The sequence below is a fragment of the Lampetra planeri genome, chromosome 24, assembly GCF_965212315.1.
Source record: "Lampetra planeri chromosome 24, kcLamPlan1.2.h2, whole genome shotgun sequence".
In the NCBI taxonomy this organism is placed as follows: domain Eukaryota; kingdom Metazoa; phylum Chordata; class Hyperoartia; order Petromyzontiformes; family Petromyzontidae; genus Lampetra; species Lampetra planeri.
Genome location: NC_136130.1, coordinates 4,734,192 through 4,750,052, shown reverse-complemented (window position 1 = coordinate 4,750,052; position 15,861 = coordinate 4,734,192). Strand labels below are relative to the sequence as shown.

General features: G+C 47.0%; 1 protein-coding gene across 3 annotated transcripts in view; it reads left to right on the top strand.

The window, feature by feature from the left end:
* The window catches only part of LOC144726670 (multiple PDZ domain protein-like), a 166,489-nt gene that overhangs the window by 3,318 nt on the left and 147,310 nt on the right, over positions 1-15,861 (top strand). For all 3 annotated transcript variants that reach the window (XM_078605433.1, XM_078605434.1, XM_078605432.1), the window contains exons 2-8: positions 1,907-1,971; positions 4,483-4,694; positions 5,753-5,923; positions 7,068-7,204; positions 9,234-9,399; positions 13,345-13,470; positions 14,630-14,704. In XM_078605433.1, the coding sequence (XP_078461559.1) occupies positions 1,956-1,971; positions 4,483-4,694; positions 5,753-5,923; positions 7,068-7,204; positions 9,234-9,399; positions 13,345-13,470; positions 14,630-14,704 (903 nt within the window). In that variant the 5' untranslated portion in view covers positions 1,907-1,955. The remainder of the gene's footprint in view (positions 1-1,906; positions 1,972-4,482; positions 4,695-5,752; positions 5,924-7,067; positions 7,205-9,233; positions 9,400-13,344; positions 13,471-14,629; positions 14,705-15,861) is intronic.

The following is a 15,861-nucleotide window of genomic DNA, read 5'->3' as shown; positions in this document are numbered from 1 at the left end:
TTATGATACATTTTATAACGCACTTTGCATTCCAATGCACAATAATCGTGTAAATTCCATGAATTTCCAGAAGTGCTATTACTGCTCTGCATGTCCACCGATGTGTCTCATTCCAATTAGTGAATTTAATTGGAATTGGCACTCATTTGAAAACGTGTACACTTGTGCACTTTTGGAGGAACACTCTCTTTATTCTCTTACTGATAATTATTGTGATCATTTCTGAGCGTGTGTCATTGCGGTATTGTAATTGTGCAATGCAGTGAAATTAAATTCACTTGTTCGGAATGTTCTGTAAAAATAATTTACAATGCTGGATGAACGCATTCCCATGCCGTCTAGGTCATTACAGCTGTTAAACCATATTTCACCATACTGTTCAGTGCTGGCTGGCGATCGAAACGTCGTGATTTATTTGATTTTTCTCTACGTGACTTTTATCGAAAGTACCAGAGTATGGATTCCTGCAGTCACGAAAGCTTCAAATCAAGATTGGTATAGGACCAGTTCAGAAATCACTTGCCACTGATGTTAAGCCATGGCCAGAAAACAAACTCGGGTTGCCGTGTTGAGAGCATAGTGTTGCTGACCGTTGCACCAATGCTCCCTGTTATAAAACAGTGTCATTACCAAATATAGTGTGGTTTTTATTTGCACTTTTAAAAGACTGCCGATATTATTTGTATTGGACTTTGAATGAGTTTTTATAATATGTATTAATGCTTTAACGCTGCTGTTAAATGAGTCACACTTCTGTCTCAATTGGGGATGTTTTTTACGGCTAATGTTTCTATAAACTGAATTTTAACACGGTGAAAAATCATATAATTTATATTATTGCCTGCAAAAGAGGCTTCCGTTAATCTAAAAATACTAAATGATGTTGTGGGCTTGGGCAGGACACATTGCGAGAAGCGATGATGACCGATGGTCAAGAATAATAATTGGAATGACAGCCAAGAGATGGGACGTGTCCGAGAGAGATGGAGCAATCAAATCAGCGAGTGTGCATTTGCTGAGCGGACTGTGACATCACAGGACCATGAGGGATAGCGACAGCTTGGAGAGAGGTCTTCGTCTTGTTTGTGCAAGACTTTCAATTTCTCAAGCGACACCGTTGTTTTTGTGCTGATTTCTCTTTGATTTTTGTGTTTAGTTTGTTGTTTTTCCCCCACACCTCCAATTAGCACGATGGGCTATGTACGGTGCGACAGAAGTTCAACATACATATATTTGTGTCACCTATTTTTTGTTTTACTTTTGTTAGTTTCTTGGTTCTTTCGGTAAAAACTGACACAATGTCCGATTTAAAGCTTTCGTGACTGCAGGGATTCATATTCTTGGTTCTTTTGGTAAAGTCACGTAGAAGGGAAACAATAAAATAATAAAAATATAAAAACAATAAAATTCTCACGACGTTTCGATTGCAATCGTCAGGTGTGAAAACCACAGCAAGAAAATTTGAAAAAAGTGGCTTTTTTTTACCACCACAGAGAAACAACCTTATCGGCCATGATCAATCCACTGCTGGATGCAGTCCTCCCCAACCGTCTCCATTTCTCACAATCTCACAATGCAATGATCCAGCCAGCGCCTGCGCACGAGCCAATTTCGTCCCACTCCATCTTATCGGTGGACGCCCTCTCAGAGGTGTTCCATCCCTTGACTGTCACTTGTAATGAAGCGGTGATATAATGTAAACGAATCAATGTGAAAGGATCAGTGCTTGTACATCTTTTTAAAACCCCGCTTAGGCAGATTAATTTTCTAATGGTTGTGTTAATGCTCCACTACCAGACTCAATTAATGCATGTCCTATTAAATACTTTGATTGGTGTGCAGCATGAAATGGAGGTTAGTCAAAGTACAACGTGTCAGCCTATTTAATTGGTGTGTCGGATCGCAGGTTTATCATGCGGCTGCTTTTAAAAAGATGACTCTGAGCCTACGCTGCCATGCCAAGTATTGAAGGTATGTCACCCACGTTATTAATGTTGGAGCAAGTGTGATGTTTATTTCCTTTTGCGGTATTGATCGGTTTTGAATGGTCATTTATATAAAAAAAATTAATGGTTCAAAACAAGGTTTAATATATGGACTTGTGTATATGGGGCCACTGCACTGGTTAATATGAATTCATTTCGAATCACCCCATCTAGACCAAACCCATATTTCTCAGAGGCAATGAAACTGTGGGGGTGTTCTCACGGAGGGCTTCATTTTAATTAACCTTTAATTTGTTTTGGTGTAGGCCGGGGGTTGGATGTGGGTGTTGTAGATGAGGGGAAGCATGTTAAGATGATTGTCTTTAGAATATATATTTATGCTGAGGCATTGATAATGAGCAACATGCATTGTTTAGGCCTATTTTTGGGACTTAAAATTAGTTTTACAGCTTTGGAATCTTTTTGGCATTATCCAAGATCATGAAAAAATAAGTACAGATGTCCCCGAGTTAAGATGGTCCGACTTACGATATTTCGACCTTACGATGGCGATACGACAAAATTGTAAAATATTTTAAATTTCGTGCGGCAGGCAAACGCATCAGCGTACGAATCTTGGCGAGTACAGTACAATATGATATGTTACAATACGTTCAATGCATGTATGATACGTAGCTTTAGCGATTTCATTTTAGGGTTACCACGATACGATACTTTCAATGCATGTTAAAAGTTTTTATAGCAGATGGGATTGTTTCCTGAAAAAAATTTCTATTAAATTGCAGTTCATATAGGTAGGCTAAGAATGTACCTTGTTTTTTACTTCACATTTTACTGTGCAATACAGTATTGTAATTAATAAATACATACAGTATATAGTTTATACGGTACGGTACTGTAAATTGCTCTGTTTTGCTAAATTATCACCTTTCTTTAAGACTCCTGGGTAGGCTAGGCCATCTTCGACTTACGATATTTTTCACTTACATTGGGGTCGTCGTAACGCATCTCCATCTTAAGCAGAGGACTACCTGTATAGGTTTTACCTGTTTCTGGCAATGCCAAAACATAAGCATAGGTTTTAACATTGCCAGAAAGGATAATAAAACCTATACATTTTTCATCATCTTGGATAATGCCAAAATATTCCCATAGATGTAACTGCTCGACCCGAGCGTTACGTGTTCTGTTACTTGTATTGTATTTGCTGTTGGACTTTTGGCATTCTCTGCTCTATCGCAGGTCAGACAAGGCCATGCTGTATCTAGTGTAGGCCTTTTGGTTTCAAGGACAATGCATATTTTATCGGAGCATTGTTTTTGCATGTTTTGCCACAAGTATGTGTGGTTAATGCAGACTTGATGCCTTGCAAAATGTATCTATTTGGTATTTGAACATCTTAACATTGCCAGAAAGGGTAAAACTTCTTGTTATATTTTCATCATGTTTTACAGCTCTTTATCTTGTAGGACCAAGATATACAGTATTTTAGCCTACAAGTAGCAAGCAAAATTTTCAGTGTTATCTTGATATATCATAACCCGATGTATTCAGGCTGGCTACATCTTGCCTCGGATACATTGCAGGAATGTTGTTGCTGATGTTTAGGTGGATTCTGGTAGAACACGTTTGGATATTCAGCTACCCACTGAGAAGTTCTGCAGATTAGGAAACCTCAGTTTAATATTTTTTTAATCGGTCATTATAACAATGCATATGGGGAGTGATTTTGAAGGTAATATCAATATTTTTCGAAAATAAGGATTAATCATGGAATAAGTCATTGGCTTGAAACAGAATGCAGAATCGCTTCTCGGCATGGATGAAAAGGTTTGGCCAGGTTCGTCCACAATTGTGTGTGTTTTATGAGCATTTTTTCCTTATGAAAAGTGTACAGATTATTTATGTTTGAATTGCAATCCTAAAAAGGTTGGTATGCTATATATACAAGTAATCAAATAAATATAGCGATTATATTAAAGCTCATCAAAATCCTTAATGTGTCTGATATGTGTGTTCATAATCGTGTCGCTATTTGGAATCCTTGCAAAATAGTCCAGAGAACAGGCCACAGAGATGGACATCACAGAACTGCTACTGAATTATATTTGTATGTACATCTCTCCCCCCACACACGCATATACGAAGGGGAATACTGTGGCTCATGGCAGTCAAACTGATATCTTTTTTTGTGATGGCTGGAATGTATCCAGATGGAGTGATAGAAAAACCTAATTACATTTTACGTACACTAATTGGTCACCAACCTGAGACCATCAACTCACTGCACGTGAGAATGTGAGTTAATCGCACGTGGCAAGGCCAAATCGAACACAGGTGCACAACAGTTCTGTCTCTGTGATCTCACCCCCGACCCACCCATCTGCCTTCTGCAACCACGTCCATTCACTGCGCATGCGGTGCGGTTGTTTGGAGGATTCGTGTGTACGGCGTAGTGTCTCGACGCGCACGTCCAAAATCCTGGAACCCGCCCCACCGTGACATTGCTCAAGAGGATGTTGCTGCCGCTGTGCAGATGTGCAGGAGGCTGTGCAGTCCATCGAGCGACTGCAACAACGCCTGCGACAGAGGGCGGGCGGGAGCGGCGGCGTAGGCGTTGGTGGACGGGCCAAGGTCGATGTAGCGTCGCACGAAGCGCACCTAAGACTGCTCAAGGACACCCTGCAGAGTTCGACATTCCGGAGCATCTTTGCACTGCAGGGCTCCATAGCGCAGCTTGACAAGCAGGTCTGGCTCTGCGTCTGACAGTGCATCGCTATTTTAACACTCGGGAGTTGAGGAGGGGTGGGGCAGGGGACATTCTGTTGGTGATCTTGACAATGGTTCTGTAGTTGGGACAAATGGATATACTTGGTATGTGTATTAATGTGATGATGACAACAATGGAGCAGTGACGTGTCTACTGCTGCCTTTAGGTTATGCGACCGTATCTTCGATGTGGCATGGAAGCTATGAAAACAGTGACTTTAGAGTTTGAGTCACGTCCACGGCTGACATCGGTGATGAGTGATTTCTTAACTGGTTCTGGGCCAACCTTCAATCCACACCGACCAGCATAGTGAATTATAGTCAAACCACCCCCATGCCCATAACACTCTCAGAAGGCCTTTAGCCAGCAACGAACTGACAAAGGGCTGTTCATTATTATTTAACACCTTTGTAGGCTACATTTGAAGTAAAATATTTCCCAAACTGATGTGGAAAGTAAACTTACGTGTGGTCCTGTGGCGGTGAATACCCGGCTTCTGTTACGCATCCAAATTTAATATATTATGCCAGGGCTGGCACCTTGTCCCATTTGAATATTTGGTGTTTTTTTTTATATTTTGATGACACAGCGCCACCGCTGTTTTCGACGTTATTGTGAAAATTCCGTCACAGTTCCTATGATTGCTTTTTCATTGCTTTCATGGCTTTATTTTAGGTGATTTCGAAAAGTGTATTGGTTTAGCCATGTTTGTTTGTTGTAGTACAGAGTTAGACTGATGGCCTTAATCTAAGTTGTCTTGTGGTTGTTGTTGTAGTTGTTTGACTTGCATCCCACTGGGATTTTTGCACACAGCGTTGGTGTACAGTGCTTTTTTCTGCAATATTTTGCTGTCTTTTCTTGGATTTTCTGTTTGCACTCCGTCACATATTCACTTTAAGATGTTTTTTGTTCATGTTTTTGTTTTTTGTTTGCTGCGGTTGCACCCGATTCAAGAGCCGAATGGCTCACAGGGCTATACCTAATAAATGAACTTGAACTTGACGTTACATGTGTTACCTGTGTAATTCTCCTGCAGCTGGATTCGCTGCCGAGCAGGAGGGTGTCCCAGTATGACTTCTCGCCGTCGGGCGAGCTTGTGTTTGAGGAGCACGGAACATCCGTTCCCATTATCCAGCTCCCAGCGGCGCCACTGCCCCCCACTGTGGATGATGAGGACTTTACCCTGGTGGTGAAGCATCTAGCTCAGGTGGGTTCTCATCGTCATCGTCGTTTATTATGATCTTAATTATTGTTCCTCGCCGTCAACATCGTCATGTTTGACGATGTCATCACCATTGTCATCGTCGTTGTCATCAATTGCTTTATTATCATCGTGTTTTGTTATTATGATCGTTCTTCATGGTTAAAGAGTAATATTTGTCATCGTAATCACCAAATGGTTATATTATCGTAACTAGCAGTAGCAGTTGCAGTGTCATTAGCAGCAACAGCAGCAGTAGTCATCATCATCTGCCATGGCCTATCCACTGCTGGATGAAGGCCTCTTAAGCCATTGCCATCTTTCGGTACTGAAATGTAACTACATATCTATCATCGGCATGCAAACCAATTTCATCGGGCCTTCTCATTGTTCGATATCATCTCGCATGTTCCCTCCTCTTGGCTGCCAGCAGCGTGCAGCATCATGTAGTGGTACCTGCCAATAGCAATATTGTGATCATTATCAATAGCCAGAATCATCATTATTATCTTGTCATCAATCATAGTAAAAAATATACAATATGTCATTGTTCCTATTGTTCTCAAATGTGCGTGTACCCATGTGCATATTTGCAACAAAAAAACAATGCTATTAAAACTATCAATTCGTTTTAAAACTATAAACTAAGCCGGGGGAAAAAACTGTAATAATTTTATAATATATCAAAAACATTGGGATACAAATCATTTACAGTTATGTGCCAATGATTCCAAGGTAAAGTACCACAACTATTTCATGTACCGGATAACGCCTACAGAGTTTTCTCAGAAGCGACCTGGCCACAAACGATAGCTCAACAAAGTGGTTTATCACGTGGGAATGTATAGGAACAGCCAAATAATATAAACACGTGTTTCCAAATGTGGAGGAAAAAACCAGAGGGTAAGCTGTCGCGTGCCAGCATTGTGGTCCAAATTTGCCACCTGTGAAAGTTACCTGCACATTACTGAATTGGGATTACACCCAGCACCATCGCCCCCAACTGTAAAACTTCTGCAGACTACGTGAAACGTAGCCCCTTCACGATAGCCTTGTACTATGAGAATGACGCTAATACCAATTGCACAAAACTATTATTATTGTTAAACGCTACGCTAATTGCGTTGCTGTGTTGTCGTCAACGGGGCAGGGCCGGCTTGTGCACTTTGTGGACCTCGACAAGCCTGAGGGCGTCGGCCTGGGCTTCAGTGTCATGGGCGTGAGGAGCGAGAATGGACACAACGGCATCTTCATCAAGGCCATCCACGCGGACAGCATCGTTGGCAGGTGGGCGTGTGACGATTCGCCTCTTCCCCCCCCCTTGCCCCCTCGCAATTCGATGAGTTATCACAACTCTGGGCGCAGGCAGGTCCCACTGCCACCACCACCACCTCCGTATGTCCCCTTGCAGTTCGATGAGTTCTTGCAACTCTGAGCACAAGCAGGTCCTCTCAACAATATGATTGCCTTTTTTGCCGATGTGGTGAATGTGGAGCCTCTTTCCTGGCTTACAGGGCTCGTGACGTAATTACATAAGGCGTGTATGAATATGTTCCACGGAGAGCTCGACTCTAGAATTAGGGGGCATTTAACCTTATTGCTCGAGCATTATCGAGTCAAACTAAGGCACATTTTTAGGGTTCTTAGGGGTCATAGACGTTACCTTTGACCCATAGAATCAAACTGAGGCAGCTGTTTTGATCATTAGGATTAGACGGTTATTGCCCCAATACTCGCGGTCAGAATAAGGCCGCTTTAAGATTCTTAGGCATCACTGTTTTGACCCGAGGCGCTCTGGCAAAGGCATATTTAGGATTCTTAGGGTTCAATGCTGTTGGTCGAATTTCAAAAAGTCATCATCAAGAGTGATGTAGCCACAGGTCACAATCTCGTAGAGTAGAGTATCCTCATGGAAATATCTTAAAGATACTCAGTGGTCACATTAAGGAATATTATAGTGATGATACAGCAGTGATAAATTCAAAATCATACTGGGCATCTGTGAATAAGAGCTTTAAAGTTCATCGGATTTCTCCAGTACGAATAAATATTCTGATCTAATACATCTTGGTTCTTTCGGTAAAGTCACGTAGAAGGGAAGTAATAAAATAATAAAAAATAAAACACAATAAAATAATTCTCACGACGTATTGTGTTTTATTTTTATTATTTTATTACTTCCCTTCTATGTGACTTTACCGAAAGAACCAAGATGAATCCCTGCAGTCACGAAAGCTTTAAATTGATCTAAGACAGTTTTATAGGACCCTGCTACGTTGCGTTGGAACGAGCCCAAGACCCCGACTTGAGAAAGCGAATGCTGTTGAAATCCTTTTGCTAAAACTACTAAAACTATCCATGATAGTGTTTTTTTGGGTTGGATCGCGTAAATATAAATTTGGCATTAAACCCGCGACCACCCGACACAGCCAATTAATAAGGTTTGTCACGTAATCAAAACATGTCAATTAATTCGTAGTACAGCACACCGGTGTGTTGGAGAGTAAACCCACAACATTTACAATTGAATACTAATTTATATTTTTATTTTACCAGGTAAGCCCCACTGAGATATAAAGCTGTTTATCAGAAGCGACCTGACCACAAATGATAGCCCAACGAGAAGTGGCTTATCATGTGGTAATTTATAGCAGCAGCCAAATACTCTAAAGCGCGTGTTTCTAAATGTGGAGAGAAAAACCGGAGGACCTGGAGAAAAATCCACGCGACCCCAGGGAGAACATGCAAACTCAAAAATATACAGCAGGCATCAGGGTCAGGACGGGACCCACGACCTCCTGTATACCAGGCGAGGTATCTTCTTGGTTCTTTCGGTAAAGTCACGTAGAAGGGAAGTAATAAAATAATAAAAATAAAACATAATAAAATTATTCTCACGACGTTTCGGCCACAACGCAAGCAGCCGTCCTCAGGTGAAGAACAGGTCTGTCAGAAAGACAGCGTCTGAATGAAAACCACCAGGCTTGGCAGCGTATATTTAAGCTGGGTTGGAAGGGGAAGAGCGCCCCGACAAAGGAATTCGCATATCAAGAGGAATCTAGCATACCCATGGGAAATGCAGGTATGCGACCAGTACCACTTTTGCCCGTACATTATGCAGGATTAGCAGCATCAAAGGGAGGGGATAGGGGTAGCATTAATAAAGGGAAGGAGTGTTAATAGTATGTAGCTGCAGTAACTAAAACCACCACGTAAACAACTAGTATCATCAGTATGCTAAATATACTCTACAATAAGCTGAGTTACTAAAAATCCAGGCGTGGTATTTAACATTTCGCCACCGCGGCACCCCCAGGGATGGCCGTCTCCAAGAGGGAGACCAGATCCTGGCCATCAATGGCATGCCGCTGGACGAGCGCGTCTCACAGGAGCAGGCGGTGCGGCTGCTGCAGACGACCACGGGGCCCGTGCAGCTCGCGGTCGCCCGCTTCTCCCACGACACTGAGACGCCCCCAACAGAGGTGGGGGGGTGGGGAGGGGTTGGGAGGGGTGGGGAGGGGTGGGGTGGGGGGGGGTTGGGGGAGGGGTTGGGGGGGGTGGGGAGGAGTTGGGAGGGGTTGGGAGGGGCTGGGGAGGGGCTGGGGAGGGGAGGGGCTGGGGAGAAGCTGAGGAGGGGAGGGGTGGGGAGGGGTTGGGAGGGGTGGGGAGGGGTGGGGAGGGGTGGGGTGGGTGGGGTGGGGAGGGGTGGGGAGGGGTTGGGTGGGGAGTGGTCGGGCGGGGTTGGGTGGGGTTGGGTGGGGAGGGGTGGGGTGGGGATGGGTGGGGCGGGGTGGGGAGAGGTGGGGAGGGGTGGGGTGGGGAGGGGTGGGGAGGGGTTGGGAGGGGAGGGGTGGGGAGGGGAGGGGTTTGGAGGGGTGGGGTGGGTTTGGGAGGGGAGGGGTGGGGAGGGGTGGGAGGGGTGGGGAGGGGTGGGAGGGGTGGGGAGGGGTGGGAGGGGTGGGAGGGGTGGGGAAAGGTGGGAGGGGTGGGGAGGGGTGGGAGGGGTGGGGAGGGGTGGGGGGGGTTGGGGGAGGGGTTGGGGGGGTGGGGAGGGGTTTGGAGGGGCTGGGGAGGGGCTGGGGATGGGTTGGGTGGGGTGGGTGGGGTGGGGAGGGGTTGGGAGGGGCTGGGGAGGGGCTGGGGAGGGGAGGGGCTGGGGAGGGGCTGAGGAGGGGAAGGGTGGGGAGGGGTGGGGAGGGGTTGGGAGGGGTGGGGAGGGGTGGGGAGGGGTGGGGATGGGTTGGGTGGGGTGGGTGGGGTGGGGAGGGGTGGGGAGGGGTTGGGTGGGGAGGGGTTGGGAGGGGTTGGGTGGGGTTGGGTGGGGAGGGGTGGGGTGGGGATGGGTGGGGAGGGGTGGGGAGAGGTGGGGAGGGGTGGGGTGGGGAGGGGTGGGGAGGGGTTGGGAGGGGAGGGGTGGGGAGGGGAGGGGTTTGGAGGGGTGGGTTTGGGAGGGGAGGGGTGGGGAGGGGTGGGAGGGGTGGGGAGGGGTGGGAGGGGTGGGGAGGGGTGGGAGGGGTGGGGAAAGGTGGGAGGGGTGGGGAGGGGTGGGAGGGGTGGGGAGGGGTGGGGGGGGTTGGGGGAGGGGTTGGGGGGGTGGGGAGGGGAGGGGTTTGGAGGGGCTGGGGAGGGGCTGGGGATGGGTTGGGTGGGGTGGGTGGGGTGGGGAGGGGTTGGGAGGGGCTGGGGAGGGGCTGGGGAGGGGAGGGGCTGGGGAGGGGAGGGGCTGGGGAGGGGCTGAGGAGGGGAGGGGTGGGGAGGGGTGGGGAGGGGTTGGGAGGGGTGGGGAGGGGGTGGGGAGGGGTGGGGATGGGTTGGGTGGGGTGGGTGGGGTGGGGAGGGGTGGGGAGGGGTTGGGTGGGGAGGGGTTGGGAGGGGTTGGGTGGGGTTGGGTGGGGAGGGGTGGGGTGGGGATGGGTGGGGAGGGGTGGGGAGAGGTGGGGAGGGGTGGGGTGGGGAGGGGTGGGGAGGGGTTGGGAGGGGAGGGGTGGGGAGGGGAGGGGTTTGGAGGGGTGGGGTGGGTTTGGGAGGGGAGGGGTGGGGAGGGGTGGGAGGGGTGGGGAGGGGTGGGGAGGGGTGGGAGGGGTGGGGAAAGGTGGGAGGGGTGGGGAGGGGTGGGAGGGGTGGGGAGGGGTGGGGGGGGTTGGGGGAGGGGTTGGGGGGGGTGGGGAGGGGAGGGGTTTGGAGGGGCTGGGGAGGGGCTGGGGATGGGTTGGGTGGGGTGGGGAGGGGTTGGGAGGGGCTGGGGAGGGGCTGGGGAGGGGAGGGGCTGGGGAGGGGCTGAGGAGGGGAGGGTTGGGGAGGGGTGGGGAGGGGTTGGGAGGGGTGGGGAGGGGTGGGGAGGGGTGGGGATGGGTTGGGTGGGGTGGGTGGGGTGGGGAGGGGTGGGGAGGGGTTGGGTGGGGAGGGGTTGGGAGGGGTTGGGTGGGGTTGGGTGGGGAGGGGTGGGGTGGGGATGGGTGGGGAGGGGTGGGGAGAGGTGGGGAGGGGGTGGGGTGGGGAGGGGTGGGGAGGGGTTGGGAGGGGTGGGGAGGGGTGGGAGGGGTGGGGAGGGGTGGGGGGGGTTGGGGGAGGGGTTGGGGGGGTGGGGAGGGGTTTGGAGGGGCTGGGGAGGGGCTGGGGATGGGTTGGGTGGGGTGGGTGGGGTGGGGAGGGGTTGGGAGGGGTTGGGTGGGGAGGGGTGGGGAGGGGTGGGGATGGGTGGGGAGGGGTGGGGTGGGGTGGGTGGGGTGGGGAGGGGTTGGGAGGGGTTGGGAGGGGTGGGGTGGGGAGGGGTGGGGAGGGGTTGGAGGGGTTGGGAGGTGTTGGGTGGGGAGGGGAGGGGAGGGGTGGGGTGGGGAGGGGTGGGGAGGGGAGGGGTGGGGAGGGGTGGGGTGGGGAAGGGTTGGGTGGGGTTGGGAGTAGTTGGGAGGGGTGGGGGGGCTTAGCCCTCCCTTCCTTCCTTCCTTTTTCGATCTCTCAGTTTTTTTATGTAAAGATTTATAACTCGGGTCGGAAGCATTTGTGCATCAGCTCTGTCCGTACATCGATCCGTCCGCAACGCATTTCTCTTGTAAAGATGGTTCAATATGGGCGAAACTTTTAGTCCGATGTTGTGTTTCTCTTCTGGACCTTGCCAATTTGGAACTGGCCACATTAATCAAAGGGTTATTGCCCAAAATGTGGATGGACAAACGGGAGCGTGAGGGGCCGTTTGCGGATATAAAGACACGTTTTTCTCTGCCATCACCCCAATGGCTTCCGTACTGCTCATTAAATACCTCCATCGATAAACGCACATTGCATAGCTGTTACATAATCCATGCGTACGCTGATTTTTTTTCCTCATTCATGTTCTATTTTAAAACACATCACGGATTCATAATGCAACAAAAAATGTTGGTGATGCTGCATTGACAGTGGTTCACATTTCACAACAAAACTCGACACATTCATCAATAACACTGGGACCTTAATATATAATAGGCGACATTTCGGGAAATGGCTCTTCTTTATAGCACATGAAGCATGTTATGTTACCTATTATATATTTTTTATTCTTTTAAGGCAGTGTTACTGATGAATGCCTTGAGTAAATTTTTTTTTACATATGTGCGTGTGATTTTTACATGATGGTTATGTGGTTTTCTGCCACACGGGTGGATAATCATCAACATTTTATATTTTTACCACGCTTCACATCTCACTGCAATCTCAAATATACATAAGGGTTCAGCACGCGAACCAAACGTACACAGATCTAGAAACGCAACAACCAATTTACAAAGAAATGTATAAATGTAATGCAATAACCATTCAGTGACTCTCCGTTTCATCAGGCCATACACACGAGTCGGTGTTCTTAGGTGAATTTGAAGAAAATAAGTCGAAATCTGTTCTTGAATTGATCCAAGATTATTGCTGCAGTGATACGGTCAGGGAGACCGTTGCAATAAATAAAAAAAATTCTGATTAGTTGTATACAGCGTCGTTTATACAAATTGTATCTCACAATCGTTGAGCAACCACAGACAAGCTGGAAGACAGCCAGGCGGTGAGCCGGCGCCAAACAATTGCCCAAGCTCTGCAGTCCTCTATTTGTGAAGATGTTTTTAGCCAATTAACGAGTTTTTATACACGTGGGAGGAAACCTGAGCACACGGATAAAACTCACACATGTGAGGGGGAAACACTGTATCCCATACAGGGGGGACGGATGATATTAGCCCCGCACTTTGCTTTACCAGATTCCGGCACATCAGGGTATGACACCTCAGTGCCGATGGGATGGTAGTTTTACAACGTGTATGAGATCCAACAACCCTTGCCTCCACGGTGCTGGATTACAGGCGTGCGCCATGCCGCCTGGCCGGTGAGACATGGGTACAATAGACGCTGCCGGATTCAGCCAAAACTCCAATTAATTGCCGCCGTTTCTGCTGCTACTCTAGGGACTGGAGCAGACTGAAACCATTGAGTTGGTGACTACGGGCAGTGGAATGGGCTTTGGAATCGTGGGCAACCGAGCCACAGGGATCATCGTCAAGACAATCTTGCCCGGAGGAGTCGCTGACAGGGTAAGATGCTGTGCTGCTTGTGTGATTAGAATCTCCATTTATCGTTATTCATCGCCATTCACCTGGTTTCCCCAGGCCCCCCTCCCCTTTGCTTTTCTCCTGTTCCTCATTTTCAGTTGGCAATTATTTCATTCTTTTCTTGCGCCATTTTTAGTCGAAGTGTCTGTGGTAAGTAAAAAAAACAAGTGGCTATTGTGATTGTCCCCAGCCACTCTTGTTCATACACTTCGATATCCGCGAATGCGGAAGACGCTTTAAATTTCACGGCAGGATAGAGTAAATTACATGGGAGTTCAGGATAAAATGTGGCAAGGAGAGAGGAGGTGGTGATGGGTGGATCACAAGTCCAGCATTGGGGTCATGGAGCCTAGAGGTTACATTCTAGATTTGAAGCTTTCGTGACTGCAAGGATTCATACTCTTAGGTTTTTTCGGTAAAGTCACGTAGGGAAAAGTAAATAATAAATGATCAATAATAATAATAGAAATAAAAATAAAATAATAAATCACGACGTTTCGGAGGCAACACAAGTCAGCTGTGACGGTCCCACCTGATGACGGAGACTTGTGTTGCCTCCGAAACGTGATTTATAATTTTATTTCTATTATTATTTATATTATTTTTATTATTGATTTTTTAAAATTTATTCTCTAGAGGTTATAGTTGAGCAACAAGGGAAAGAGTTGAACCCACATTGTGGGATAGCAGACCTCAGATGTTGTCCATCGACTGTGATAGAGCAGAACAAAGCACACGGTAGCATAGCCTGATGACATCAGTAGCATGGTGATGCCATGATCTATGCTGAAAGTGCACTGAATAAATGTTCCCTTAAAATATTTTCTTGTTTTTCAACCATTAGAGAGAGACAGTGCTCGATATAAGAATAAAAGTTTGGCTGGATGGCTGGACGTATGGTTTGCGAGTATTCACTTAAAATCGTTGTTTTTTCGAAGAAATCCAGAAAATAAAACGTTTAGATAATGCGGTTTATTAATAGTCATGCAACAATGGTGTGGGGGTGTGAATCGTTACGTGATTGATTATTGTTAATAACCTCTTGTGCTTCCTGACTCCCACAGCGTATAAAGCCCAACATTTTTTTCCATTCTCACTTGTTGTGGTTCTATATTGGTCCCAAAAACTCTGACGAAATCAGGATGGGCGCTTGTGCACGGGCGATCGGATCCTTCGCATCGGCGACATGGACGTGCGGGGCAAGGGGAGCGAGGAGGTAACCGTTTACACTGGATTTGATTTTATATTTTATTTTGCACATTTTTCACGAATCACGGCTTTTTAAGCCAAGCAGCCGTCAGCTGCAGTCTCGCATGAGCGACGAGCCGTAGTGAACGCCATTTACAATAATCATTTGCACTGCTTCACAGCCGCTTTGCCATTCCACTGCTGGATGAAGGCCTTCCCTTTATACCGTGTCAGTCATGGGATTTGTGTGACGGTACTTTGATCATGCCAGCCAGTGCTGGTTGCCCTGCAGAGTTGTGATTTTTATTTTTTACACAAGGTAAGGCCCACTGAGCTAATTAACTTATTTTTCAGAAACGACCTGGCAACAACTAACACTGGTCAACACACTTTTTCTGGCATAAGGTATTCCAACGGTTTTAAGGTAATTTTCAATAAAAACTGCAGAAGAAAAATATTAAATAAATGTGGATATCTACATAAAATGATATTATAAACACACTATCCTAAAAATACAGCACCATATTTTAACACTAAAGCAGTCACTGACTCGCAACAACTTGCAATCATAAGTGACAGAGTTAATTTCGGGTAAAATCAATGAAAATGTGGTATGCCGATAGCATAAAAATGATGTGATTGAGCAAATGTGAGATCAGATTTGGAATCGGCACCCTGAAATTAGTCTAAAACAGCTGCAAAAGTCCAGGCCAGAAAAAAATGTTTTTTTTTTGACCAGTGTAATAGCTCAAAGAAGTGGCTTATGTGGAAATTTATAGCAGTCAAATACTCGAAATGCATGATTCTAAGTGGCTTATGTGGAAATTTATAGCAGTCAAACACTCGAAATGCATGATTCTAAATGTGGAGAGAAAATTTGGAGGACCCGGAGGAAAACCCACACGACCATGGGGAGAACATGTAAACTCCAAATCTACAGGCATTGTCAGGGTTGAGATCAAACCCCTGACCTCCTGTATACCAGGCGAGGTAATTAACATCTCGCCGCCGTGGCGACCACTTTGCAAATTACTGGAGGAAATGTAATTGGTTACCAATTATTGCGTAACCTGTACATTATGTCATTTAGATAGAAGTTGTCAATTATTTTCAGGTGTGTGCTTTAGTAACAAATGATGTATGTGTAGTTACATCGCTGGATTCAACAGGCTGTTGGTGCAGTAC